The sequence below is a fragment of the Prionailurus bengalensis genome, chromosome E1 (assembly GCF_016509475.1).
Source record: "Prionailurus bengalensis isolate Pbe53 chromosome E1, Fcat_Pben_1.1_paternal_pri, whole genome shotgun sequence".
NCBI lineage: Eukaryota > Metazoa > Chordata > Mammalia > Carnivora > Felidae > Prionailurus > Prionailurus bengalensis.
This window is the reverse complement of record NC_057347.1, coordinates 4,537,056-4,564,115: the sequence shown is the minus strand read 5'-3', so window position 1 is coordinate 4,564,115 and position 27,060 is coordinate 4,537,056. Positions and strand designations below refer to the sequence as shown.

General features: G+C 48.6%; 1 protein-coding gene across 1 annotated transcript in view; it reads left to right on the top strand.

The window, feature by feature from the left end:
- Positions 1–27,060, top strand: part of LOC122486019 (myosin-13) — a gene marked incomplete at its 5' end in the record, with an annotated part of 51,070 nt that overhangs the window by 9,870 nt on the left and 14,140 nt on the right. Inside the window, 16 exons of the mRNA XM_043585500.1 lie at positions 119–257; positions 2,853–2,971; positions 4,186–4,335; positions 4,452–4,622; positions 6,524–6,833; positions 10,174–10,247; positions 10,343–10,430; positions 14,907–15,024; positions 16,086–16,209; positions 17,477–17,613; positions 18,338–18,593; positions 20,862–21,104; positions 23,114–23,290; positions 23,892–24,037; positions 24,126–24,216; positions 25,710–26,099. Of these exons, the coding sequence (XP_043441435.1) occupies positions 119–257; positions 2,853–2,971; positions 4,186–4,335; positions 4,452–4,622; positions 6,524–6,833; positions 10,174–10,247; positions 10,343–10,430; positions 14,907–15,024; positions 16,086–16,209; positions 17,477–17,613; positions 18,338–18,593; positions 20,862–21,104; positions 23,114–23,290; positions 23,892–24,037; positions 24,126–24,216; positions 25,710–26,099 (2,733 nt within the window). The remainder of the gene's footprint in view (positions 1–118; positions 258–2,852; positions 2,972–4,185; positions 4,336–4,451; positions 4,623–6,523; positions 6,834–10,173; positions 10,248–10,342; positions 10,431–14,906; positions 15,025–16,085; positions 16,210–17,476; positions 17,614–18,337; positions 18,594–20,861; positions 21,105–23,113; positions 23,291–23,891; positions 24,038–24,125; positions 24,217–25,709; positions 26,100–27,060) is intronic.

Here is a 27,060-nt window from a genome sequence, read left to right as displayed (position 1 = left end):
TCCCACCTGTCAACCACTCCTTTGGGCAAACGCCGTCTCCCGGGCTGTACAGAAAGGGTGAGGTCTTCACCAGGGAAAACAGAGTCTCTGTGACAACTGTCCTTTTTCTAACTCCCAGAACGCCATTGACATTCTGGGCTTCAGCTCAGAGGAGAAAGTCGGGATCTACAAGCTGACGGGCGCCGTAATGCACTACGGGAACATGAAGTTCAAGCAGAAGCAGCGAGAAGAGCAGGCGGAGCCTGACGGCACCGAAGGTAACCACGTCTGGGCATTCTCGTGAATGAATAATCACTGTCCACACCACTACTGCTCACTATCACAGCTCACCTGTTATTTGGGGGTAGACATTTCTAAGAGGATATGGTTCCATGAACTTCACTTTCTCTCTGTGCACGCCATGATTAGTGTCCAGAATACTGTCCTTAAGCACCTGAGCCTAAGACCAGGTGAGGAGTTCTCCTCCTGTCATTGCCTTTAATTCTGACATCTGTTGAAGTTGAACCCAGAACCATGGACTAGTGTATGCATCTCCGTGCGCCCCATGGCTCTCACCTGGATGATCTCCAGTCCCCCTCCTGGAAACAGAGCAGAGGGCAGTGGGAGGGGCTCACAGCAGCAGGACCCCCCCGCCATACCCCCTGTTCTTCCCCTCATCTCTCTCCCGCCGTATCTTCCAAGCTCTGTTAAGTAAAAGACTGGTTCATCTCCAATAATCCTACCTGTTGTAACATCCCCACACTATGGGAAGCACTGTGTCTTGAACCCCAGATGATACAGGGGTGCAGTAGCCTTGAAAGAAAGACCAGGAAAATATACGTGACTTTACCACTGCCCATAAAGCCTCGCCTGATTAGGCTAGGGTTGCCCAGGATAATCTCTTTTCCTTAGTGACCTCTTCACAGGAGTGACAGGTCATATCACATTCACCGGTTCTACCCCCACACAAGTGGAGGGGATTATGCAGGGAATATATACCCGGGGCACCAATCCTGGAGGCCATCTTGGAATCCTGCCTCTGGCAATGGTGCCAGATAAGCAGCGGGAGAGAGACTGTGTTCAGAACAGGAAGCACTTCTGATTGGGGGTAATCGAGGAGGGCTTCCTGGGGGAGGAGGGCACTGATGCAGAGTTTGAAGGGTGGGTAGATCCTGAAAGGTATGGTTGAAAGGAAAGACAGTCTGGGCAGAGGAAACATGATGATCAAGGGGGCAGGAGAAGGAATGTGATGGAAATAAACAGCAGTGTGGTCCACATTGGCTGCAGAAGAGGATGTGTGTAAGTGTAAGACATGGGAATTAAAGAGTAGTTATTTTGGCCTCAGTTTGAAAAGGCCTTGAATGACGAGCTAAACAGCTTAGAATGGATGTGATAGGCACCAGAAACCATGGACGCTCCACATAGGAGGGGAGATTCCTGTGAGTTAATCTGTGACCAGTCAAGGTTGCCAAGAGTGTGGGGGTTTGAAAAGAAAATGTACCAGGCTCCTCGGCAAAGAGTGGATCTCGTATTATAAATATCACGGTGGGGGCCCAGGCCCCCTTCCAGCCCTGGCAGCCGTGTGCTCAGTGCTTAGGAGCAGAAAGAGCCCGAACAGGGGAAAGTGATCCAGGCCTGAGGTCCTCTGATGAGGATGCCAATCCAAGTAAACGTTTGCTGAGGGCTCACCATGCACCAGGCCTACTTCCCAAAAACTGAACCAATGGGAAACCACCAAGAATCACCCTACCACCAGTTTACAAAAAAAACAAAAACAAAAACAAACAAAAAAAAAAAACAAAAAACCAAAAACAAAACCATGAGTATGAGGAAGCAAAACCAAAATGTGAACATCAGGCTGAGTCGAGAGCCCAAGCTCTCTACCACTCTACTATTCCAAACAATGGAGATCCAAGCTATTTTGAAGATGAAGTGAGCAGGATTTGATGCCTGTCTGACCACAGGCACATCAGGGATGTAAAGGAGGGATATGATCAACCCCAAGCATTCAAGTTTAAGTGACTAGAACAATAATTATACCACCCACCTAAGCGGGCAAAGCAGGAAAAGAGGATAGTTGGAGCAAAGAAGAAAGCATCCATTTGGCCTCTTATTAAATACTTAACAAATACTGTCCTGGATTTTTATTAGCTCGTCTCCCGAGCCAGCAATAAGGTGATGGTCCCAGCCAAGAAGGAGCTGTCTCTAGGGGAACAACATTTCTTGACCTTCTCGATTAGTTCAGTGCAGGCAGCCAGGTCCGTCCCCAAGTCAACTGAACTCCCAGTGAACTGTGTGAAATTGCCAATACTCGACTGCTTTTGACCTCTTCCAACACAGGAAGGTTGGGGCAAAGTTTTGTACTTCTTTCTCAGCTGTGAGCTTGCATAAATCAAGAAGGTGCTTAGCTATATCTCCAAATGGTGCCTCCTTTACTCAGACACCATTTTGCTGCATTATCAGACTCCAAAATTACTATGTAACTGTATCTTTTCTTCAATTTTTTTTTAACATTTATTATTTACTTTTGAGATAAAGAGAGAGTGTGAGAGAGGGAGGGACAGAGAGAGAGGGAGACGCAGAATCCGAAGCAGGCTCCAGACTCTGAGCCATCAGCACAGAGCCCGACGCGGGGCTCGAACCCACGAGCCGGGAGCACAGAGTCTGCTTGGGATTCTCTCTCCCTGTCTCTCTGCCCCTTCCCCACTGGCACTCTCCGTCTGTCTCTCTCAAAATAGAGAAACAAACATTTAAAAAACAAACAAACAAAAACAAAAGGATTGTAGGAAACATTTCTGGGAGGCCCCTGGGGCCTGACTGGCCACATCAGCAGCTGCTGTTTTTGTGTGACGCTATTTCCCCTCTTCCTCCAGTGGCTGACAAAGCTGGATACTTAATGGGTCTGAACTCTGCAGAAATGCTGAAGGGCCTGTGCTGTCCGAGGGTGAAGGTTGGGAACGAGTATGTCACTAAAGGCCAAAATGTCCAGCAGGTAATGGAGATGATCTGAGTTCAGCTGACTCAGTGATGTTGCTATTTTAACCCTCGTTTTAGGGGCACCTGCGTGGCTCACTCGGTTGAGCGTCCAAATTTAGCTCAGGTCATGATCTCACGGTTCGTGGGTTCCAGCCCCACATTGGGCTCTGTGCTGGCGGCTCAGAGCCTGGAGCCTGCCTCCGATTCTGTGTCTCCCTCTCTCTCTCTCTGCCCCTCTCCCTCTCGTGTTCTGTTTGTCTCTCACTCTCAAAGGTAAATAAACGGTAACCATCATCTTAGAGCTCTCTCAGTTGAAGATATCAGAAATACATATGTAATTGGCGTCAGCATTAGGGGGAGTTTCATTCTTACGACCCTAGGTGTAGCTAGCTCAAGGAATGTAAATCAAGAGTACCATCGGGCATCCTAAGGGCCTGGAGCCAGAAACTGAAGGGTCCTCTGGAGCCAGGCTGCACCCCCTGTGCAGCTCCTTCCCGGGGGCTCCACGGGCTGTCTGCTCTCCTCTCCCGTGTCCTCACCAGGAAGAAAAGCTCTCTCCATCTCTCCTGCTCACCCCATAGCTCCCAGCTTCACATCTCTGTAGTTCAGCCTCCTGCTGAGACTGAGACCAGTGTCTTTGATCCCAATTCCAAATTCGCAGGAGAGACACTTTGTACAACCCAACTTGGATCAAATGTCCCCTTGTGGTTCAATTACGTGCGGCCAGGGTCTAGAGTCACATGTCATAACCATGGTTGTTAGAAGGTTATCTTTGTACATACAATGGTTCTCACAGAAAGGGGAATATTCTAAGGTAGCAAACATTTCAAGAAATTTTTAATGGGGGGGTGGGGGTGGGACGCCTGGGTGGCTCAGTCGGTTAAGCGGCTGACTCTTCATCTCGGCTCAGGTGATGATCTCAGTTTGTGCAATTGAGCCCGGCATCAGCTAAGCGCTGATGGCACGGAGCTGGCTTAGGATTCTGTCTCTCATTGTCTCTAACCCACCCCCTCTTGTGCTCTCTCTCTCTCTCTCTCTCTCTCTCTCATAAATAAATAAATAAATAAATAAATAAATAAATAAACAAACCTAAAAAAAAGAAATATTTAATATTAGGTTGGACCCATCTCCAACAGCTTTGACCCTGAAGATGTCATCCGGTTCATGCTTCAACTTAATACCACCATATAAACATTAATTTGAGGGATGAGCGAGTGATCTTTCTTCAAGGTGACCAACGCGGTGGGCGCCCTGGCCAAGGCCGTCTACGAGAAGATGTTCCTGTGGATGGTCACCCGCATCAACCAGCAGCTGGACACCAAGCAGCCCAGACAGTACTTCATCGGGGTCCTGGACATCGCCGGCTTTGAGATCTTTGATGTGAGTTGTTGGAATAAGCGGCCCTGTTAAGGCCCCTCCGCTTCGTGTCTGCTCTGCCGGATGCCCCCTGGGTTTCCCAAACTCACTTGAGCTCTTTGGTGTTCGCCACGCCCTAGTTCAACAGCCTGGAGCAGCTGTGCATCAACTTCACCAACGAGAAGCTGCAACAGTTCTTCAACCACCACATGTTCGTGCTGGAGCAGGAGGAGTACAAGAAGGAGGGCATCGAGTGGACGTTCATTGACTTCGGGATGGACCTGGCTGCCTGCATCGAGCTCATCGAGAAGGTAGAGAAACAGAGGTGCTCCCCAGGGACTTGGGACCACCACATCTTTGCTCTCGCTCTTCCCTGCTAATCGAGTGGCGACCCTAACCCTACTCTCCCAGCCTTAAGAGAGCCGAATCCCCTTGAAGCTGAAGAGTAAGTGTTTGGAAAGCACGCGTAATTCAGACACCTTAAGGGGTACCTGGGTGGTTAAGATCCAAGGGCTCTGTTCTCCCCAAGAATGGGAGGAGTTCTTAGAACCATGTTATTATAAAAATAGCAGAGGACATTAACTTAAAAAAAGGGCACGGGGGTACTCCTGGGTGACTCAGTTGGTTGAGCTTCTGACTCTTGATTTTGGCTCAGGTTCATGAGTTTGAGCCCTGAATCAGGCTCTGCGCTGACAGTGCAGAGCCTGCTTGGGATTCTCTGTTTCCCTCTCTCTCTGACCCTCCCCAACTCACATTGTCTCTGTCTCTCTCAAAGTAGGTAAATAAACTTTAAAAAAAAAAGGGGGGGGGGCGCCTGGGTGGCGCAGTCGGTTAAGCGTCCGACTTCAGCCAGGTCACGATCTCGCGGTCCGTGAGTTCGAGCCCCGCGTCAGGCTCTGGGCTGATGGCTCAGAGCCTGGAGCCTGTTTCCGATTCTGCGTCTCCCTCTCTCTCTGCCCCTCCCCCGTTCATGCTCTGTCTCTCTCTGTCCCAAAAATAAATAAACGTTGAAAAAAAAAAACTTAAAAAAAAAAAAAAAGGGGGGGTGGCGCCTGGGTGGCTCAGTTGGTTGAGCATCTGACTTCAGCTCAGGTCATGATCTCATGTTTCATGGGTTCGAGCCCTGCATGGGGTTCTGTGCTGACAGCTCAGAGCCTGGAGCCTGCTTCCAATTCTGTGTCTCCCTCTCTCTCTGCCACTCTTCCGCTTGTGTTCTGTCTCTCTCTGTCTCTCAGAAATAAATAAATGCTAAAAAAAATTTTTTTAATAAAAAATAAATTTAGGGGCGCCTGGGTGGCGCAGTCGGTTAAGCGTCCAACTTCAGCCAGGTCACAATCTCGCGGTCCGTGAGTTCGAGCCCCGTGTCGGGCTCTGGGCTGATGGCTCAGAGCCTGGAGCCTGTTTCTGATTCTGTGTCTCCCTCTCTCTCTGCCCCTCCCCCGCTCATGCTCTGTCTCTCTCTGTCCCAAAAATAAATGTTGAAAAAAAAATTTTTTTTTTAAATAAATTTAAAAAAAGGAATCCCCATAGCATTCTGAGCACTGTCACATTGGAATGAGTTTATCTTTCTGAAGTGGCTCCTGAGATGTCCAGACTTAACAGAAACCCATGGGGGAGGGGAAGGAAAAACAAAAAAACAAACAAACAAAAAAAGAGGTTAGAGTGGGAGAGAGCCAAAGCATAAGAGACTCTTAAAAACTGAGAACAAACTGAGGGCTGATGGGGGGTGGGAGGGAGGGGAGGGCGAGTGATGGGTATTGAGGAGGGCACCTTTTGGGATGAGCACTGGGTGTTGTATGGAAACCAATTTGACAATAAATTTCAAAAATAAATAAATAAATATATATATATGTATATATATGTGTGTATATATATGTGTGTATATATATATATATATATAAAACTCATAGTATTTTATGTCTAGGTATGTAACTTTACTTTCTGGGGGGTAAGCCGATCGCTAAAAGTGAGCTACGTTTATAATAAACACATACAATCTCTTTCCATGCTCTCTTGTTAAACAAGCGTTCATTAAGCACATACTACACGGCTAGTTCTGTTCTGTCATCACACCTTGCTCTCACAGCACTTACCTTGCAAGACTCTTAGCCAGAAAGCAGTAGCACTGAAGAAGTTGTGTTTGGCTCCTGCAGTCAACGGAGTCATGGAAACGTACTATTAAACGCTGAGACATGGTCTGTTCTCCTTTCAGCCTATGGGCATCTTCTCCATCCTGGAAGAGGAGTGCATGTTCCCCAAGGCCACGGACACCTCCTTCAAGAACAAGCTGTACGACCAGCACCTGGGCAAGTCCAACAACTTCCAGAAGCCCAAGCCTGCCAAAGGCAAGGCCGAGGCCCACTTCTCGCTGGTCCACTACGCCGGCACCGTGGACTACAACATTGCCGGCTGGCTGGACAAGAACAAGGACCCACTGAACGAGACCGTGGTTGGGCTGTACCAGAAGTCTTCACTGAAGCTGCTGTCTTTCCTTTTCTCCAACTATGCTGGTGCAGAAGCAGGTGAAATTCTCCCCACCCCCGTGTGAAAAGCTCCATGTAATTACTCATAACCCAAAGGTGTCCTTGAAAATCAAGTAGTCAACTGTGAGCTTCAGACTGAGCTGGATGTATTTTGTCTTTGGTCTCTCATTTTCTTCCTCTTCCTTAAGAGATTGAGTCCTATGGAGGTAACAGGGCCTCTCAGGGAACAAAATAGTCAATACCACATTTTTAAAAATTGTTTATAATGTTTATGTATTTTTGAGAGAGAGAGAGAGAGGGCAAGTGCAGAGAGACAGGGAGACACAGAATCTGAAACAGGCTTCAGGCTCTGAGCTGTCAGCACAGAGTCCAACGTGGGGCTGGAACTCACAAACCACGAGATCGTGACTTGAGCTGAAGTCAGGTGTTTAACCAACTGAGCCACCCAGGAGCCCGCCAAAACCACATCTTTTAATAACTTCTCAAAATTGAGATGGGGTGGCTGGCTGATTCAGTTGGAGGAGCGTGCGACTCTTGATCTTGGGGTCGTGAGTTCAAGCCCCACGTTGGGTGTAGAGATTACTTAAACAAATAAAAACGTTTTAAAATATTGAGATATAATTCATGCACTATACAATCTACTTTTTGGAAAATTCAGTGGTTTTAGTATATTTAAAGGTGTGCAACCATCCATACCATCTAATTCGAGAACACTTTCATCACCCCTGTTACCACTTCACCAGGTCCTGGCAACTACACATCTACTTTCTGTCTCTATGGATCAGCCTACTCTGGTCATTTCATGTAAATGGAATCATACCCTACATGGTCTTTGGTGACTGGCTTCTTTCATGTAGAATGGTTTCAGGGTTTGTCTGTGTTATGGCATGTATCAGTACATCACTTCTATTTATTTTTTTAAGTTTATTTCTTTTGAGAGAGAGAGAGAGAGAGAGAGAGAGAGAGAGCAAGGAAGGAGCAGAGAGAGAGAGAGAGAGAGAGAGAGAGAGAGAGATTGAGAATCCCAAGCAGGCTCTGCACTGTCAGCACAGAGCCTGATGCAGGGCTTGAACGCACAAACTGTGAGATCATAACCTGAGCCAAAGTCAAGAGTTGGATACTTAATGGACTTGGCTACCCAGGCACCCCCAGCTCACTTCTTTTTAAGATGAGTAATGTTCCAGTGTATGGAGAGTACACGTTTCCTCTATCCACTCATCAGTTGATGGACGTTAGGTTGTCTCCACGTTTAGCTACTGTGAACCCTTCTGTTATGAACATTTGTATACAAGTTTCTGTGTGGGTATATGTTGTCAGTTCTCTTGGATACATACCTAGAAGTGGAATTGCTGAGTAATACGATAACTCTAGATTTAACTTCTCGAGGAACCTCCAGACTGTTTTCCAATATGGCTGCACAAGCCAGTATCACTCCTTAAGTTACCCATCTTCTATTTTTAAAATAATTGCCAAAATAGGGTTTTAAAATTATGAACTATCTTAAATGCATAAATTGTTAAAAATTACTGTTCATAACATGAAGATATAGGCAATATGTTTGTTCATTCTATAATTAGATCACTTTTAAATATTAATATCCTGTGTACTCTGGGATAGTAGAATGTAAAAACTGAGCACAAGTTTAAACTCAAATGATGAATATCATTTTCTTCAAATCTAGTGAGGGCATCTCTATGACTGTGTTGCCCAACCGCACTCAGTGATATCACCAAGACTCTACGGAGAAGGCCCTGTGTAGGTCTGGGTCTTAGGAAGTGGCTTTCTGGCCCACCCCGTCCTGCTACCCACATTTCATGCTAGCCCTTGAAGGCAAGGAAGATGGGTGGAGAATGAGACATCTATTTCCCCTAGACTAAATCTTGATCGCATGTGGGAGGCAAAATCTGAAATGGAGCCATTCACAAAAAGTAGACCCAATATCACCGACTCCTAGAGAAGCCAAAAAGCTAGGTTGTTCCTTTGAGACAAGAAGAGAAACTGACTTGTAGAAAATTCTTGAGATGCATCAGTTGTACTGGTTTCAGTTACTTCCTCATCGCAAGATAAACAGGGACGCAAGAAGGAGGTAGACTTGTGAAAGAAACTATAGTCCATACAGAGGAATATCTCAATCTTGCCAACTGTTGAGTTGACTTGTCTGGTTCCTACAGGAGAAGACTCGGCTTTGATACTGAGAGTCTAAGCTATACTCCTGGTCAAATGCCACCCACATCCCACCCCACCCCATCTTTTAGTGATAAAGATGAGTTTTTCCCTAATACGACTAGTTTGAGACACATTTTAAAAACAAACAAGAAATAAACACCCTGCAGCTCTGTTACATCAAAAGAAAACCCAAAGTTCCATTCCAGGGTTTGAAGAGTGTGGCCACCACTAAGAAAAAGGAACCCTTGTGCACTGGTGGTGGGAATGTAAATTGGTGCAGCCACTATGGAAAACAGTACAGAGGGTCCTCAAAAAGTTAAAAATGAAATTACCATATGATCCAGAAATCCCACTTCTGGGTCTGTATCTGAAGGAAACAGAATCACTGTCCTAAAGACATATCTGCACCTTGTGTTCATTACGACATTATTTACAAGAGCCAAGACATGGAAACCACCTAAGTGGCCATCAGTGGATGAATGGATAAAGAAAATCTGGTGTACTATTCAGCCACAAAAAAAGACAAAACCTTGGATTTGTGATTACATGGGTAGATCTTTTTTTCAATGTTTATTTATTTATTTTGAGAGACGGATAGAGAGAGAGAGGGAGAGAGAGAGCAAGAGAAAGAGTACAGGCAAGGGAGGGGCAGAGAGAGGGGGAGAGAAAGAATCCCAGGCAGGCTCCTAGCTGTCAGCACAGAGCCCGACGTGGGGCTCGAACTCACAAACCGCAAGTTCACGACCTGAGCTGAAGTCGGATGCTCAACTAACTGAACCACCCAGGCATCCCTGTATTACATATTTAAAAGTTGCTAAGAGGGGCACCTGGGTGGCTCAGTTAGTTGAGCGTCTGACTTCGGCTCAGGTCGTGAACTCTTGGTTCATGAGTTCGAGCCCCACATCAGGCTCTGTGCTGACAGCTCAGAGCCTGGAGCCTGCTTTGGATTCTGTGTCTCCCTCTCTCTCTTCCCCTCCCCTGCTTCTTCTCTCTGTCTCTGTCTCTGTCTCTGTCTCTCTCTCTCTCTCAAAAATAAAGATTAAAAAATATAAAGATTAAAATATATATATATACATGTATCAAGTCATTATGTCCTACATCTGAAAGTCACACAGTGTTATGTCACTTGTATGTCAATATAACTGGGGGCATGAGGAGAGGCCACCACTGTGTCCTCAGGGATGCATCTGACACACCTTCTGTGTCCATCCAGGTGATTCCGGGGGAAGCAAGAAGGGCGGGAAGAAGAAGGGGTCCTCCTTCCAGACTGTGTCCGCAGTGTTCAGGGTTTGTATTCTGGCAAGTTCCACATTCTGTTGTTTTTCTGCCCGGCGAAATGGCATTTACCAAGTTAAACGTGCTTGTTCTGATTTGTGTCCCAGGAAAATTTAAACAAACTGATGACAAATTTAAGGAGCACCCACCCTCACTTTGTGCGATGCCTGATTCCCAACGAGACCAAGACTCCTGGTGAGTAAGAATCCATCAGAACAGGACTCTGCATGCATGCCTGCATGCATGTGTGTGTGTTTCCCCAAAGAAAGCGTTATATAGCCTTAATTACTCCTCAACATCGTCTACGAAGCAAGATTGCCAGGTTTCGCAAATAAAAATACCAGCTGCCCTGTCAAGTTCGAATTTCACATAAACAATGAAAAACTTCTTTGTGTAAGGATGACCCACGCAATATTTGGGATATACGCATACTAAAAACTGGTTCGCTGTATCTGAAATTCAAATTCAACTTGGCGTCCTATATTGTACCTGGCAATCCCTCCTCCGAGGTCAGATCCAAAGTAGTGTATGTACATACGTATGAAGGCACATTGGATCCATGACTTTCATTAAGGTTCTCCCAGGGCCCCGTGGCTCCCTTTCTCCCAAAGACAGTCACCGCGTCTGGGGTATTTTACAATTAAAACAGCAGCAATAACACCTGTTTCCTGAGTCTATATGGTATGCAGCTACTCTTTCTATTGCTAACAACTGTCTGCATTTTACAGATGGGAAAACTGAGAACTGTAGATCTAGAAAACTGTGCAGTACAATAGACCTTTAACCATCACTCAATCCCAGATCCACAAATATTCTTTTTTTTTTTTACTAATTTTTTTTTAACATTTATTTATTTTTGAGACAGAGAGAGAGCATGAACAGGGAGGGTCAGAGAAAGAGGGAGACACAGAATCCAAAACAGGCTCCAGGCTCTGAGCTGTCAGCACAGAGCCCGACGTGGGGCTCGAACCCACGGACTGCAAGATCATGTCCTGAGCCGAAGTCGGACGCCTGACCGACTGAGCCACCCAGGCGCCCGCGATCCACAAATATTCTTAAGAGTATAGGTGTGGCTTAGGGTCATTTGTCACAGAGAGAACACACGGTCACACAGAGCTATGGCTCTGAGGCAGCCGAGTTATCTGTCCCAAACATGAGAGAGTGTCCTGCCTTGGCAACGTGACAAGTGACCGGAGGTATCCGAAGGCTGGAGGAGAAAACCCCAGTTTCACCTGTCACCACCCATGGGAACCTTAGCTGAGGACTTCTGCTTTCTGGGCTATAAAACGAGGATTAAAGTGGCATTTTATGCATGCGTTCACTTAGTTAGCTATTCATTTATTTAATGAGTGCTTGTAAACTTTGTAAATAGTAATTCGTTTAACCTGCCTTAGGGGCGCCTGGGTGGCTCAGTTGGTTAAGTGTCCAACTCTTGGTTTCCGCTCAGGTGATAATCTCACGGTGTCTGGGATTGAGCCCCACATCAGGCTGTGCACTGAAAGTAGGATTTTCTCTCTCTCTCTCCCTCTCTCTCTCTCTACCCCTCCCTTACTCACGTGCTCTCTCTCAAAATAAATAAATACAGTTTAAAAAAAATAACCTGGGGTGCCTGGGTGGCTCAGTCAGGTAAGCATCTGACTTCGGCTCAGGTCATGATCTCACGATTCGTGGGTTCCAGCCCTGCATCGGGCTCTGTGCTGATGGCTCGGAGCTTGGATCCTGCTTCAGATTCTGGGTCTCCCTCGCTCCCTGCCCCTCCCCCACTCACACTCTGTCTCTCTCTCAAAAATAAATAAACATAAAAAATTGTATTCAGAAAAATAATAAACTGCCTTAGAGGATTGCAGTGAGGATTCGATGTCAAGCATTTTAACTAAGGCCAAGCACATCGCGAACACTCAGATGTCAGCTCTCAATTATAATAGCAACAGTTGTTATTCGTATTATGAGAAGAATTATGATGATAACATTATGTATGATAATAATCATGAGAGCAATAATAACATTGTGGGGAAATAATTTTACTATTCTATTAATTATTATATTGATTATTATATTAATGATTACATTACAATTATATTATTATATTTATTATTATTGTTACTACTGAAAGCCAGACATTTTATTTTTTCACTTTTATATTTTCAGTGCTTAGTTATTTATTTTGAGAGAGTATGGGTAGGGAGGGGCAGAGAGAGAGGGAGAGAGAGAATCCCAAGCAGGCTCCGCACTGACAGCGTGGAACCTGACTTGGGGCTCCGTCCCACAAACCGTGAGACCACGACCTGAGCCAAAACCAAAAGTCAGACGCTTAGCCGCCTGAGCCACCCAGGCGCCCCAAGCCAGACATTTTAATTCTCCGAAGAAGCAAGTCTACTATGTGTGGTAGAATTCATCTTCCGTGAAAGTCTAAGTCAAAGGCAAAAATCAGCTGCCGCGCTGTTTGGGACCCGCGTTGTCTGGGCACGCTGCACCCCTCCCAGTGTGCCCAGCACACAGCCCGTTTCTCCCCCAGTGTTGGAACGGAGCTGTCCCCCTGGTTAAGCGTCGAACAAAATTATTGGCTTATGTGTGGATGTTGTATCATAAAGAAAATTGAGTTCCGTTATTGGTGTTTTATGGGCGTGTTTGCACAAATCAAACACGTATGGCATGACTTACCCATAGGGCGCATGCCTGCAAATATCAAGTGACAGGGGGTTACATCCTGCTGGCTGCAGCCTATGCCTCTAGGGGCCCCCAGGCTGTCTGGCGGTCCACTGGTTTACTTTTTCTCTTGGAAGGTAAATTGTGGGGAAATCTCCGTCTCCTCCTCTCCATTTGGCTTCTCCTTCACTCTGGCACCTCTCTGTTTTCTTTCCCATTTCTGAGAATAGACTAAGACAATACCATAGACATACATACTGATAGGCTAATAGACTATTACACTAATAGACTAAGACATGTAATGGAATACATATTATATGTATGTACATATGTATAATATATGTATTGTATGTATGCATATATGTAATATATATACTACATAATGAATAGACCCTAGACATACAGGAGCCTGGGTGACGCTTTGGAAGGCACCTAGTGGGGCCTCTTCATTTTCTCTGTGAGGGGGGTGCTCACGGGGAGGGGGGCAGTTAGTCATCCTTGGAACTGGCCAGCTCTGGGAAGGGCAGCCCCTCGGGGTCTGCAAGGCCCCAAGATGCCAAAGCCTCGTAAGACACAGGGTGTAAGAAACACGATTCACACGATTGCCCACAGAGCTGAGATGGCAGGGAAAGAGTGACGGAGGTGATGGATGAGGGGTAAAGAGCAAATTCTTTAGCAACGGTAACCCGAGAAAGATAAAGCAATAGCTCGGGGGAATTTTTAGAAGTCTTGCACGTGGGTCACAGGGCAAAGAGGATTCTTTTTATGGGCTTTTCAGAGATGGTCTCTGCCTGGGTTGGGAGGGACATGGGAGAGCCCTGTGAGACGTCAACCCTCTTCTGAGCCTGCAGCAAAAGCAGGGGCCCCTGAGGAGGAGGGGTCCAGTCTCAGTTCTGCGACTACCCAGCAGGACCCTCATGTCTCCAGGAAGGGGGGGCAAAGAAAGTCCAAGTTCACACAGCTAGCAAACGGCACAGCCAGCATCTGAGCCCCTCAGAATCCTCATCCGGCAAATACTGGGAGCTGGACGAGGTGAGCCCTAAGCTTTGTTCACCCAAGAAGTCCTCTGAGTGTCTGATACAGTTCTCCTTGGTCTTAACCACTCCTTCCTCGAGAGAATCACTGTCCAGTAGAACCTTCGGGAATGACGGAAATGTTCACGTCTGTGCTGTCCAGTATGGTGGCCACTGGGTACGAGACGTGAGGCGAGCACAACCGAGAAAATGAACTTGCCGTTTTATTGAATTTAAACAACCACACACGGCCAGAAACTATTGTACCAGCCAGCACAGCTCTAGCAGAACCTTGAAAACTGCATAAATGAATAGTCCTCTCTCTACCCAGCAACCAGGAAAATGTGTGGGCCTTCTAGAAGTTTCCAGAAGTTTCATTAAAGACAGCTTTAGCCCTCCCCCAAACCAGCAACTTAGGGAACCCACAAGGAAAAGCCATTACACAGCCATGATACTGCTCCTAATCCCTCACTCAGCCCCAGTATAGAATTTTCCCAGTCCCTGTTTGGTGCCTGACCCAAGAGCACCCCCACTGGGGGGCATGTTCCTATGGCTCCTCTCCTCCCACCCAGCTTTGGTGGTCCGCCTTCTTTCCCAGAGCTCATTCTGCCCTCTTTTTCTCTGTCCCTCTAAAGGCACAGACTTCAGAGCCTACATCCCTGTCCTTGAGTAGAGAAGGGCATCTCAAGTTCTCCAATGGGAAGTCCAAGGGGAACCCACACCCATTCTGCTCTCCCTTGGAGCCTAGCTACAGACTCAAGGCTAAAGATCAGTATTTGGTCTTTTATCCCATAGTAATGGAGCGCTCGAGTGTCCCTAGGAGGTTGGGACTATTTCTTCTGTGACGCTGTGGGTAGACTCCAGCCATTCCCAACCCCTCCATCTTAGAGCTGGCACTGACGCTTTCCACTCAAGCCTGGGTGTGCTGGCATGTCTCACGGCAGCCAGACCGTCAAAGAGGATGGGAAAGTTGCTGACACCCCCCCCCAACCCTGGGGCTTTCTCTCCCCAGGAGTCATGGACCACTACTTGGTCATGCATCAACTGCGCTGTAACGGGGTCCTCGAGGGCATCCGGATTTGCAGGAAAGGATTCCCCAGCCGGATCCTCTACGCTGACTTTAAACAGCGGTAGGTCACGTGACTTTGCCTCTCTCCTTTTGAGGGCACGTGTGCATTTCCCGAAGGGGCCCCTCCGGCTGGGTGTTGGGTGAGCTCACAGACTCCCAGGGTCTCTGTGAGCTGGAGGATGATCTAAGCTCAAAGCAAGTGCAGGGCCAGCCCCAAGTGGTCGCAAGGTCCAAGCCCCAACCCTCCAGACCAGGGCTTCTCAACCTCTGCACTGTTGGCATCCGGGGCTAGATAATCCTCCACTGTTGGGGCTGCTCTGTGTGTTGTAGGATTTTAGCGGCATCCCTGGTCTCTACCTACAATGTTGGTAGCAAAGCACACCCCACCCAAACTGGGATGATCAAAAACGTCTCCAGACATGTCCCCTGGGCACAGGTGGGGGCGTAGGGGGGGAATAAATCATCCCCATTTGAGCCCCACTGCTCCCGACCAGCACTCTCCTCCCAGCTGCCATCTGGGCCCACAAGTCAAGTCCAGGCCTTGTCGGGAACAGAGGAAGGGAGGGGACGCTCCAGAGGTAGGAGGCCCAGAGGTCTGCAAGTCGTAGTTGATGTCAAGGTTCTTTTATGTCAAATGAGAACCATTTCCTTTGAAAGCAAACAGCCCGGGGTCTTTTTCGGGGATTGAATCCATTCAGGAAATGTTGTCCCTCAACTGAAACTGCCATCCGGCCTATCATCGCCATGCTGATGAGAGGGCCCAGGTAGGGAGTAGGCCTGACCCAGCTTCCAGTGCCGGACTTGAGTGCCGGTGAGGGGTCTTTGCGTGTGCTTCCTGTGTGCTTGGCCAACTGCTGGCAGAGTCTTGTTGCCTAAACCGCGGCGGCTCTCCGGAGTCTGTCTTTCCTCGGGGGAGGGCATGGCCTTCCTGACCCGGGTCGTCACAGAATGACTGGCCCGGGGCCCTGGCAGGGCTCTCAGGCGCCCGGACCTGGACAGAGAGCAAAGTGCATGAAGGGAACACCTTCCCAGCTCTGTGTGGCCAGAGGCCCTTCTCCCCGGAGACACCCCCCCAAAACCCAGCTGCCGGGAGGTATCTCATCAGCCTGTCTCCCCCCTCAGCTACCGGATCCTCAACGCCAACGCCATCCCCGAAGGCCAGTTTATTGACAGCAAAAACGCTTCTGAGAAGCTGCTGAGCTCCATCGACGTGGACCGTGAGCAATATAGGTTTGGCCACACCAAGGTGAGAGCATGTGAAGCGGGAACACTCCCAACCCGTGTAACCCACAGCCCCAGGCTGCTCGTCGGCCGGTCGGGGGAAAGGGCTCTTCACGCATCCGATCAGCCTGGAAACCCCTTTGCACAGGAGCCCAAGCAGAGGCAGCCTGGGTCTAGGTGTTGAGAGTTCTGTCTCTGTGTTTGTTTCTAAGTGGCTAGTGGCTTAATTTGGAAGCCAGGGCCTCCTCAGCAATGGAGGAAAGCAATAGAAAGTTCTAGTGTCCTGAGAGAGCAGAGAAAAGCACTTTTTTTTTTAATGTTTATTTATTTTTGAGACACAGGGAGAGAGACTGAGTGCGAGCAGGGGAGGGGCAGAGAGAGAGAGAGAGGGAGACACGGAATCCAAAGCAGGCTCCAGGCTCCGAGCTGTCAGCACAGAGCCCGACACGGGACTCGAACACATGAACCGTGAGATCAGGACCTAAGCCAAGGTTGGACACTTAACCACCTGAGCCACCCAGGTGTCCCAAGAAAAGGCACTCTTAAATGGGACCAAAGAGTCAAGGAGAGAGGAAAACACAGCAAGGATTCCAGGAACAGTGACAGTTTGGAGGAAATGATTACAACAGATAAAAATGGCTGCCATCTAGTGATCACATGTGGAGCCAGCCCTGTGACCCCCCCCCCCCCTCTGTGCACCTTGCACTGGGTCCTCCCAGTATCCCAAAGGTGATAAGGATGGTTCTGACCTCGTGGGGTTACAGGTCGGGCCAGGGGGCAAAACATTTGCTCGAGGTCCCAGGGACACTGAGGCACAAAGGCCAGCTTCAAATACTGGCCTGACTCCAGAACTCTCCCTCCTGGAAAGGGCCAAGCTGGGCCTGCTGGCCTCCAAGGGTTCCCTGCTTCCTTGGAACATTGGTGTGGGCTGTGGGTGCATGGGCTCAGGGTGGGACTAGTCTCAGATGGGCAGACAGACAGGAGAATGGGGAGGCAGAACTGTCTGTGGATTTCTCCTAATCGGGGCACAGTTGAGTTCTGAGGTTACTTCTGGACTCATCCTCGCCTCCGATATGTAAGGTCTGTCCCAGTCGGTCCTTGTGCGTTGGTGGGGCCTGGAATGTGCTTTGGAACAGGGCATGGGAGGGTCCGCTGTGGAGCCCAGATGGCTGCCAGTCCCAAGCCAGGGTGCTGAAGGCCGGGGGCTGGTTTGGACACAAACAGGCTCCTGGGAGGGCCCAGGTTCCACACCTGCTGAGAACAAAGCCAGGCTCATGTCTCCCCTGGTTCAGGTGTTTTTCAAAGCCGGACTTCTTGGACTCCTGGAGGAGATGAGGGATGAGAAGCTGGTGACCCTAATGACACACACGCAGGCCATCTGCCGGGGGTACCTGATGCGGGTGGAGTTCAAGAAGATGATGGAGAGGAGGTGATGTGGACCCTCGTCCCAGCTCACACCGCCCTCCCTACCTAGCAGCTGACTGCTGCTTCCTGGGTTTAGTCTTGGGGCACTAATGTCCTCCTTCATTCACTTAACCGACACCTGCTGAGCAGCCATTCTGTGCTGGGGACCCCGCGTGGTGCTGGGGATGCAGAAAGGAGTCCTTCCCTCCAGGAGCTCAGAGACGGGCCGGAAGCAGACACTTGCATGTTTGACTGTAACGCCCGTGACAAGTGCAATGTCAGAGTCACATTCAGGGCAATGGTTGGGGGGGGGGTGGTGAGGAAAGCCCTCCACATGGCTGGGAGTTGGGGCTGGCTGAAGGGGTCAGCAAGAAGAAAGAACTTTCCGAAGCAAGCTTTGCATGGCCTGAGAAAGGAGGGCTTGGAGGCCACCATGGTGGGAGCGAGGAGGGAGTGGCGCTCAACGCGGGGTCCCCTGCACCGAGTTAATGAGGCAAGGCTGGGTCATCGGGCTGGGGAGCCATGGAAGGCACAGATGGCCCGTGTCCTCCCTCAGCTCCCAACCTCAACGAGTGCTGTTTCCTCTGAACCCTCAGAGAGCACTGCAGGGTTCACAGGAGCTGCACGGCTCAGCCGTCCCTGCTTCCCACGTAGCGGGGAAGGGTGAAGGGTCTGGGCCCACGGGGCAGGTGGGGGTGGACACAAGTCCTTGCTGTGGTTCAGTAACCCCAGTCCTACTGGGCGAACAGGGAGTCCATCTTCTGCATCCAGTACAACATCCGCGCCTTCATGAACGTCAAGCACTGGCCCTGGATGAACCTGTTCTTCAAGATCAAGCCCCTCCTCAAGAGCGCGGAGGCCGAGAAGGAGATGGCCACCATGAAGGAGGACTTTGAGAGGGCCAAGGAAGAGCTGGCCAGATCCGAGGCTCGCCGGAAGGAGCTGGAGGAGAAGATGGTGACCCTGCTGCAGGAAAAAAATGACCTCCAGCTACAGGTCCAGTCTGTAAGTACCTTCCTGAGGAGGCTAGAAAAGGAGGAACAAAAGGGAGGCCACAGCAGGTCCATCGATTCAAGGGGCAGTGGTGCCACCTAGTGGGACTACAGAGTATTGCAGCCAGTTGGAGGCAGGGATGAGGGGCTTGGTTTAGCCCAAGCACAGGTGCTTGCTGGGGGCAAGTCTACAAAGTGAATTTCTGCTCGCCCTCATTTGTCTCTGTCTTCCAGAAGGGAATGTGTCTGTCATCATAATTAAAAACTGTCCGGAATGCACCGGAAACCCATGTAACTAAAATAAAAGTAAATCACTAAAATAATTTAAAGGAGAAAGAGTAATTATATATATATGGTTTTGATAATAGGATTCTACTAAAAAAAAAGCTTTGAAGGTATGCATTTTTTAAGTTCATTTATTTTGAGAGAGAGAGAGAGTGTGTGTGTGTGTGTGTGTGTGTGTGCGTGCACGCAAGCGGGAGAAGGGCAGAGAGAAAGGGAGAGAGAATCCCAAGCAGGCTCCGCACTGTCAGCACAGAGCCCAACGTGGGGTTAAATCTCACGAACGGTGAGATCATGACCTGAGCCGAAGTTGGACGCTCAACCGACTGAACCACGCAGCCGCCCTGATAAGCATTTTTATTATTTAAAAAAATTTTTTTTCTAATGTTTATTTTTGAGAAAGCGAGAGGCAGAGCCTGAGCGGGGGAGGGGCAGAGGGAGAGAGGGAGACACAGAATCCAAAGCGGGCTCCAGGCTCCAAGCTGTCGGCCCAGAGCAGGACGCAGGGCTCAAACTCACGAACAGTGAGATCATGCCCTGAATCGAAGTCAACGCTTAATGGACTGAGCCACCCAGGTGCCTCGAAGCATTTTTAAAATCAAGGACATTGGGAAACGAAACCATACCTAGTATGTGACATCCTGGTACAATAATTGTATCAATACACAAGTTAAGATGCTTATCATTTGCCCTTTTGAATGAACTCCTAAATGCCTGGCACTTGCAAAGCATTTTCTCCTCCGTTGTTCACTTTCCAGTCAGTACAGGTTGGTTATTAAGAGCACTTTCCCAAGCCGAGTGGGCAAGAGGACTAGTTTTGGAACCAGAGAGCTAGATTTATATCCCTGGCCCTCCACTTGATGGCTGTGTTGCCTCGGGCAAGTTTCTTAGCCTCTTTGTACCTCGGTTTCCTCATCTGTAAAACAGGCACAGTAATAGCACCCATGTCCTAGGGTTATGGGGAGGATCAGATGAGTCCCTGCACGCAAAATGCCTAGCACGTAGTACATGTTCAGTTAACACACACACTTATTCTTATCCATAACCTTGGGATGTGTGTCCAGTTTTTACAACTCTTATATAAAAAGAAGTAGCCCAATTAAGTTTAAGGATATAATTAGCTAATCTTTGCCTGTCCAAGAGACTCATTACAGAGCCTTCTGGGATACGTTTGTATGTTATCACTTCATTCCTGTCTGTTTTGAATTTTCTGCCCTGTGGCTCCAGGAGGCAGGGCTAACTAGGCATCGACAGGACTTTTCCATTGAAAGTGAAAAGGTAGTAATGTTTCGAAAATGCCACTTAGCTGGTGGTAACATCGAGTAGATGAGTCGTTTTTCACCCCCTAGTAGATGGAAGCATGAAATGGCCAGGGCCCAAATCTGACAAATTTGCAGAAGCTTTGTGAACTTCATGCACTCCTTTGTTTGCAATTATTTTAGGTGTTTTCTAGTAAGTGGATGTCCCTGGTGGTTTTTTTAAAAAGGTGTATACAAGGGCGCCTGAGTGGCTCAGTCGGTTTAAGCATCCGACTTCGGCTCAGGTCATGATCTCACGGCCCGTGAGTTTGAGCCCCGCGTCGGGCTCTCTGCTGACCGCTCAGAGCCTGGAGCCTGCTTTACATTCTGTGTGTGTCTCTCTCTCTCTCTGCCCCTCCCCTGCTCACGCTCTGTCTCTCTCTCTGTCAAAGATAAATAAAGATTTTTAAAAAGGTGTATACGAATGGTATATAAGTGGTGTGTGTGTGTCTGTGCCAATGAGTGTGTGTGCACGTGTGCGTGTGTGCACATGAATGTGTGCATGTGTGTTTGCATTTAGACATGTGAATGTGTGTGTGTGTGTGTGTGTGTGTGCACGCGAGTGTGTGTGCAGGTGCATGTTTGTGTGTGTGACCTACTCCTTGGCTTAGGTCTAGATAGTGGGCTTTTGGTGGGCAGAGCCCTTCCCTTGTAAGGTTTGCCGAGAGTCTGACCAAAACACAACGACCTGGCTCTTTCAGGAAACAGAAAATCTGATGGACGCCGAGGAGCGGTGTGAGGGACTCATCAAAAGCAAGATTCAACTGGAAGCCAAAGTCAAGGAGCTGAGCGAGAGGCTGGAAGAGGAAGAAGAGATGAATTCGGAGCTGGTGGCCAAGAAGAGAAACCTGGAAGATAAATGCTCATCCCTCAAGAGAGACATCGACGATCTGGAGCTGACCCTGACAAAAGTGGAAAAGGAGAAACATGCCACTGAGAACAAGGTGGGCAACCCCAGGGGTCCCCAGAGTGTCTGGAGCTCCCTCTCTGTGAGGAGGAGACATTGCCTGAGGTTAGGGGTAGGAACGGACGGACAGTTAGTGAGGTCCCACCCAGTCCTCTCCTCTGCCTCATTCTGGAGCCTGGAGACTCTGCTCAACCCTCCTCCTGCCTGGCTGGCTGCACCCCAAACTTCCAGCCCCAACCCATCCCGCACAAAGGAAGTGATCCTGGAGAAGAAGGATGGCGTCTTATTCATCATCACTTACATTTGTCCCAGGAAGAGCAAACCCAAGTGCCTCCAGGGGCCAGGCAGACGATGAGGCAGGCAGGTGGGGACAGGGGCAGAAAGCTGGATCACACCAAGCGCTCGCAGGGACGTGGGGGCACAGGGACTCTTGTGTGTTACTGGCAGAGTATAGACTGATACAGCTTTCAGGAAAGCATCTGGAAATACTTGGTCACGTTAAGAATCCACACATCCTTTGAGCCAATGATTCTGCTCTTGAGTGTCTAGACCAGGGAATTCTCCCACCAGCCCCAAAGGGGACACATTCAGTAGCATCGCTTGTGGTGGGGGAGAGCCAGAGGCAGTATCAGGGTCCACACTGGGGAGCGGACATTTGAGGAGTAGAAGATGCCCATCAGGGAGTTCTACAAAGCCAGCAGGAACACCAGGCTTGTACACACAGGGCACCAAGATGGATACGAAAGACCTAATGCTGAAAATAGGAAAATGAAAGGTACAATACGATACCATTCACGTGAACTAAAAATCACATGTACGCACAAGAATACACATTTTACAGAAACAAGTGAAAAATGCAACACCTGATTCACATCGTAATGGTTGCCAATGAGATAGAGCAAGGGATAGGGTTGACCTGGTGTGAGACGACCCAGAGTCAGTGTTGGTTAGACAACCAGGAGTAGGGGAAAGGGACAATCGGGAGGGGTGGAGATTGTGGCAAACAGAAGGGCATTTGCCCTGTCCAAGATGGCAGCCATGACTTGGCTCTAGCCAGCTGCCTCCCGGTGGGAATGGGAATCCATTGTCGCCAAAGCCTCTGATTTTCCGTGAGAAGCCAGGAGTCCAGATCTTATGTGAAACTGCTTTTTCTTTTTCCACCCTGGTAACTTAACTCAAAAATTGTAAACTGTTACATGGACTAAAGAAAACATGTCTTCGGCCAGATTCAGCCCACAAGTCAGGTGCTTAACAACCTCTGATCTGGAAGGGTGTCGTACGTGGAACAAAGTTTAATTTAAATGCCTTGCAACTTCAGGGACGCCTGGGTGGCTCAGTCGGGTTAAGCATCTGACATCGGCTCAGGTCATGATCTCACGGTTCGTGGGTTCAAGCCCTGCATCGGGCTCTGTGCTGATGTCTCAGAGCCCGGAGCCCGCTTCGGATTCTGTGTCTCCCTCTCTCTCTGCCCCTCCCCCGTTCATGCTCTGTCTCTGTCTCAAAAATAAATAAACATTAAAAAAAATAATAAATAAATAAATAAATAAATAAATGCCTTGCAACTTCACATTTGGTTCCCCGCCTTCTGCTTCTTGACAGCACAAGACTCCCATTCTGGATGCTCTTGCATAGCACTGCATCTCTTTCCTTATGCTTCCTACCTTATTCTAACCCCCAAATTCTCACTGATATATTATGATAAATATAGATTGATCGGTTGTCCTTCAGAGGCACCCTATCTGCATCTATCAATATGCTGCCCTGTGAGATCCCTAACCCTCTCTGAAGGAATGTTCCTAACGGGAGGATTTGAGGCTCTCTGTGCAGGCCAGTCAGGAAGATTAAGAATTCATAGACTGCCAGTTTCAGGATGATACACCCAACGACACACTAAGCACCTGCCAGGGAGGTAAAGAGGCAGTGGCAAAAAAAAAAAAAAAAAAAAAGAATGCAAAAGAGAAAGTAAAGAAAATGAACAATGTAGGTTCTGCTGGAAGCCCCTGACTTCATTGTTTGCACGATTCGATTGTGTTGATACTCTTCCAGGTAAAGAATCTTTCTGAGGAAATGACAGCACTAGAGGAAAACATTTCCAAATTGACCAAAGAGAAGAAGTCTCTGCAGGAGGCCCATCAGCAAACATTGGATGATCTCCAGGTTGAGGAGGATAAAGTCAACGGTCTAATCAAAATAAATGTCAAGCTGGAACAGCAAACGGATGATGTAAGGAGATTTTACCACTGCCTTCTAAGAGCTATTGCTTGCAGAAGCACGGGCAAGAGGGGGTGGGGGTGGGGGTGGGGGTGGTGTCCAGCTTCTGATTCTGAATCAGAATCCCTGAGTCTGGACCTCAGCCCCCTCCACAGGAGCCTGGAATGTTGAGTGAGACCCTTAAACTCTTCAGCCTCCGTTTCCACCTGTTGAAAGGGATCCACCTCGGAGGGTTTCCGTGGAAAAAGCTCAGGAGGTGGAGAGCGTTCAGTAACCATGACAATGACCATTGTTCCCCATCGTGTTAACATTCTTTGTTCTCGGTGCAAGAACCGTGTCTGAGGTTTTTCAGGTTTCACTCACGGTTGTGGCTTGAACTTGTCTGGATGGCATCAGTTTTTCTGTTCCTCACACGCCCTCGTGCACCCACACCCGGGCACACTCACAGATTTGCACTCATCACCCCCCCCCCCCACCACCACCATGCATGTGAGCGAGGGAGGAGTGACGGTGTTCAATCTAGGTCCTCAGAAGCCGTGGGCGGCCACACTGGCTCAAGGGGCGAGCTCACGTTCTCCCCGGGGTCTCAACCTTTGCACCCACGTCTCCCCAGCTTGAGGGCTCCTTGGAGCAGGAGAAGAAGCTCCGGGCGGACCTGGAGAGAATGAAGAGGAAGCTGGAAGGAGACCTGAAAATGTCCCAGGAATCCATCATGGATCTAGAAAATGATAAGCAGCAACTAGAGGAGAAATTGAAAAAGTAGGTATTTCATGTTTGACCTCTGTGTTTGAGCCTGAAAGCCAGTCGACCCCCTTTAAAAGGCTTGTATTTCGTGTTATATTTGCAGGAAGGAGTTTGACATCAGTCAGCTACAAACCAAAATTGAGGACGAACAAGCACACGGTTTGCAATTACAAAAGAAGATCAAAGAACTACAGGTGGAAACATCAAAACCCTCCCCACCCTGAAAACCCTTTGCAAGGGTCCCTCCTGCCCTTCTCCCTTTGTTTCTTTGTTTCTTTAGCTGCTGGTTTTCCTCCTGTCCTCAGAGCCAGAATATCCTGTCCTTCCCTTTATGTCTCTGAAATTAACACCCTAATTTTCTCAGTAGCAGGCAGGCAATCTCCTTGAGACTATTACAGTGTTGCCTAAATGGGATTGGTAAGGGTGCTTTGATCACCACCAGTGAGCTGGGTGCTCTCCACATCTTCTCAGAAGTCACTCCTGGGGCGCCTGGGTGGCTCAGGCAGTTGAGTGTCTGACTCGATTTCAGCTCAGGTCATGATGTCACGGCTTCGTGGGTTTGAGCCCCGCATTGGGCTCTGCACTGACAACATGGAGTCTGTTTAGGATTCTCTCTTTCCCCCTCTCCCTGTCCTTCCCCAACATGTTGTCTCTGCCTCTCCCAAAATAAATAAATGAGCTTTAAAAAAAAAAAAAAGAAGTCACTCCCACTCTCAGTGGGATGTGTATCCTCCGGGATCTTTTGCTGTGGATTTATGTACATTGATCTAGGCATTGTGAGTTCAAACCCCACGTTGGACATAGAGATTACATAAAAATAAAATCTTTTTTTAAGAAAAGACCCAAAGAAACTAATAGGATATATTAATGCATACATATGTATATGCACATATACATTAAACTATAAAGGAACAAGAACATTAAAGTATATATATTTACATATATATTTACACATGTAAATATATTCATTAAATATATGGATATTTTATATCTCTTAGTTTAAATATGATACCACAGAGGCTTTGGTTCTGCAACTTGCTCCTTTTTTTTTTTTTTTTTTAATCTTTATTTATTTTTGAGAAAGAGAGAAAGAGAGAGTGAGAGCAGGGAAGGGACAGAGAGAGAGGCACACACACACAGAATCCGAAGCAGGCTCCAGGCTCTGAGCCGTCAGCACAGAGCCCTATGCGGGACTCGAACCCACAAACCGTGAGATCATGACCTGAGCTGAAGTCGGCTGCTTAAGCAACTGAGCCACCCAGGCGCCCCACAACTTGCCCCTGCAGACCTGTCTGTGATAGACATGGGTCCAGTCTAACCCTTCACGAACTCCTAGAACACAGCCCCATCATGGTGGATTTGACAAGTCCCATATTTTTTTTAAATTTCTTTTAATGTTTTATTTATTTTCGAGACAGAGAGAGACAGAGCATGAGCAGGGGAGGGACAGAGAGAGAGGGAGACACAGAATCCGAAGCGGGCTCCAGGCTCTGAGCTGGCAGCACAGAGCCCGACAAGTCCCATATTGATGGACATTTAGACTGTTTCCAAGTTTGTTCCTCACTAATTTAATGTTCTAGCATATCCTTTTCTTTGTGATGCCTACCCTCAGTCCCTCACCACCCTGCCCCTTCCAAAGAGGGCTACTCCCCCCTCCCCAATATGCCTGATGCAGTGACTCTCTCAGGCCCGCACAGAAGAGCTGGAGGAGGAAATCGAGGCAGAGCGGGCCTCCCGGGCCAAAGCAGAGAAGCAGCGCTCCGACCTCTCCCGCGAACTGGAGGAGATCAGCGAGCGGCTGGAAGAAGCCGGCGGGGCCACTTCCGCCCAGATCGAGATGAACAAGAAGCGGGAGGCCGAGTTCCAGAAGATGCGCAGGGACCTGGAGGAGGCCACCCTGCAGCACGAAGCCACGGCGGCCACCCTGAGGAAGAAGCACGCGGACAGCGTGGCCGAGCTGGGGGAGCAGATAGACAACCTACAGAGGGTCAAGCAGAAGCTGGAGAAGGAGAAGAGCGAGTTGAAGATGGAGATCGACGACCTGGCCAGTAACATGGAGACCGTCTCCAAGGCCAAGGTACCTGACTCCCTGCTCTTAGCAAGTGTGAGGCAGTCACATCCACCTGCCCAGGGGGCAGATGTAATTTGATGCCCGTGAATTCACTTCCCCTTCTAAACCAATTCTCCCCCAATTCTTCCTGCTCCCAACACCCGAAATCCATTCCGGTCATTCAAGCTTGACCCAATGATCTCCTTGCGATGCAAGGTCTCATCATCCTTCCCAGAGTCTCAGAAAGCTTTCAGAACCTTCCAACCCATCTGGCATTTTCTACAGCTAAATCGATTGATGGGTTGTACCAAAGGGCCTTGCTGGGCATGGTTTTCTACATGCCACTTCCTCCCTAGCCACCGTGTTAATCCCGGGTGGCATTACCAATGTGAAGTTATGCGTGAGAACAGGGGCAGATCCGAGTTTTGTGCCGCCGCTCGAAAACTCAGGAGGGGAGGGGCTCTTTAAGAAAATGTACTCAAAATTAGGGGCACCCGGGCGGCTCAGTCACTTGAGCGTCCGACTTCAGCTCAGGTCATGATCTCGCAGTTTGTGAGTTCGAGCCCCGCGTCGGGCTCTGTGCTGACAGCTCAGAACCTGGAGCCTGTTTCAGATTCTGTGTCTCCCTCTCTCTCTGCCCCTCCCCCTCTCACACTCTGTCTCTTGCTCAAAAATAAATTAAAAAAAAATTAAAAACGAAAAATAAAATGTACCCAACATTATAAATACAAAGTTAAGCACAAAAGTAAATACTCATTTAGAGTGAGAAAAACAAATCAGGTCCCCGTCTTCTGAGACCTCTTCGGGCCATTTGCCAGAAATGCCTCCGTAGAAATACATTCTTCTGCTTGCATGCAGCTTCCTTCCCCACCTGGAGCCTTTTATAGCCACCTGCATGATCTAGGGCCCCTGGAAGTGAGGGTTGTGAAGCTCAAACCTCACCATTCATGGTAAAGCCGCTCCTGTGTGACTTCAAGGTAAACCTTCC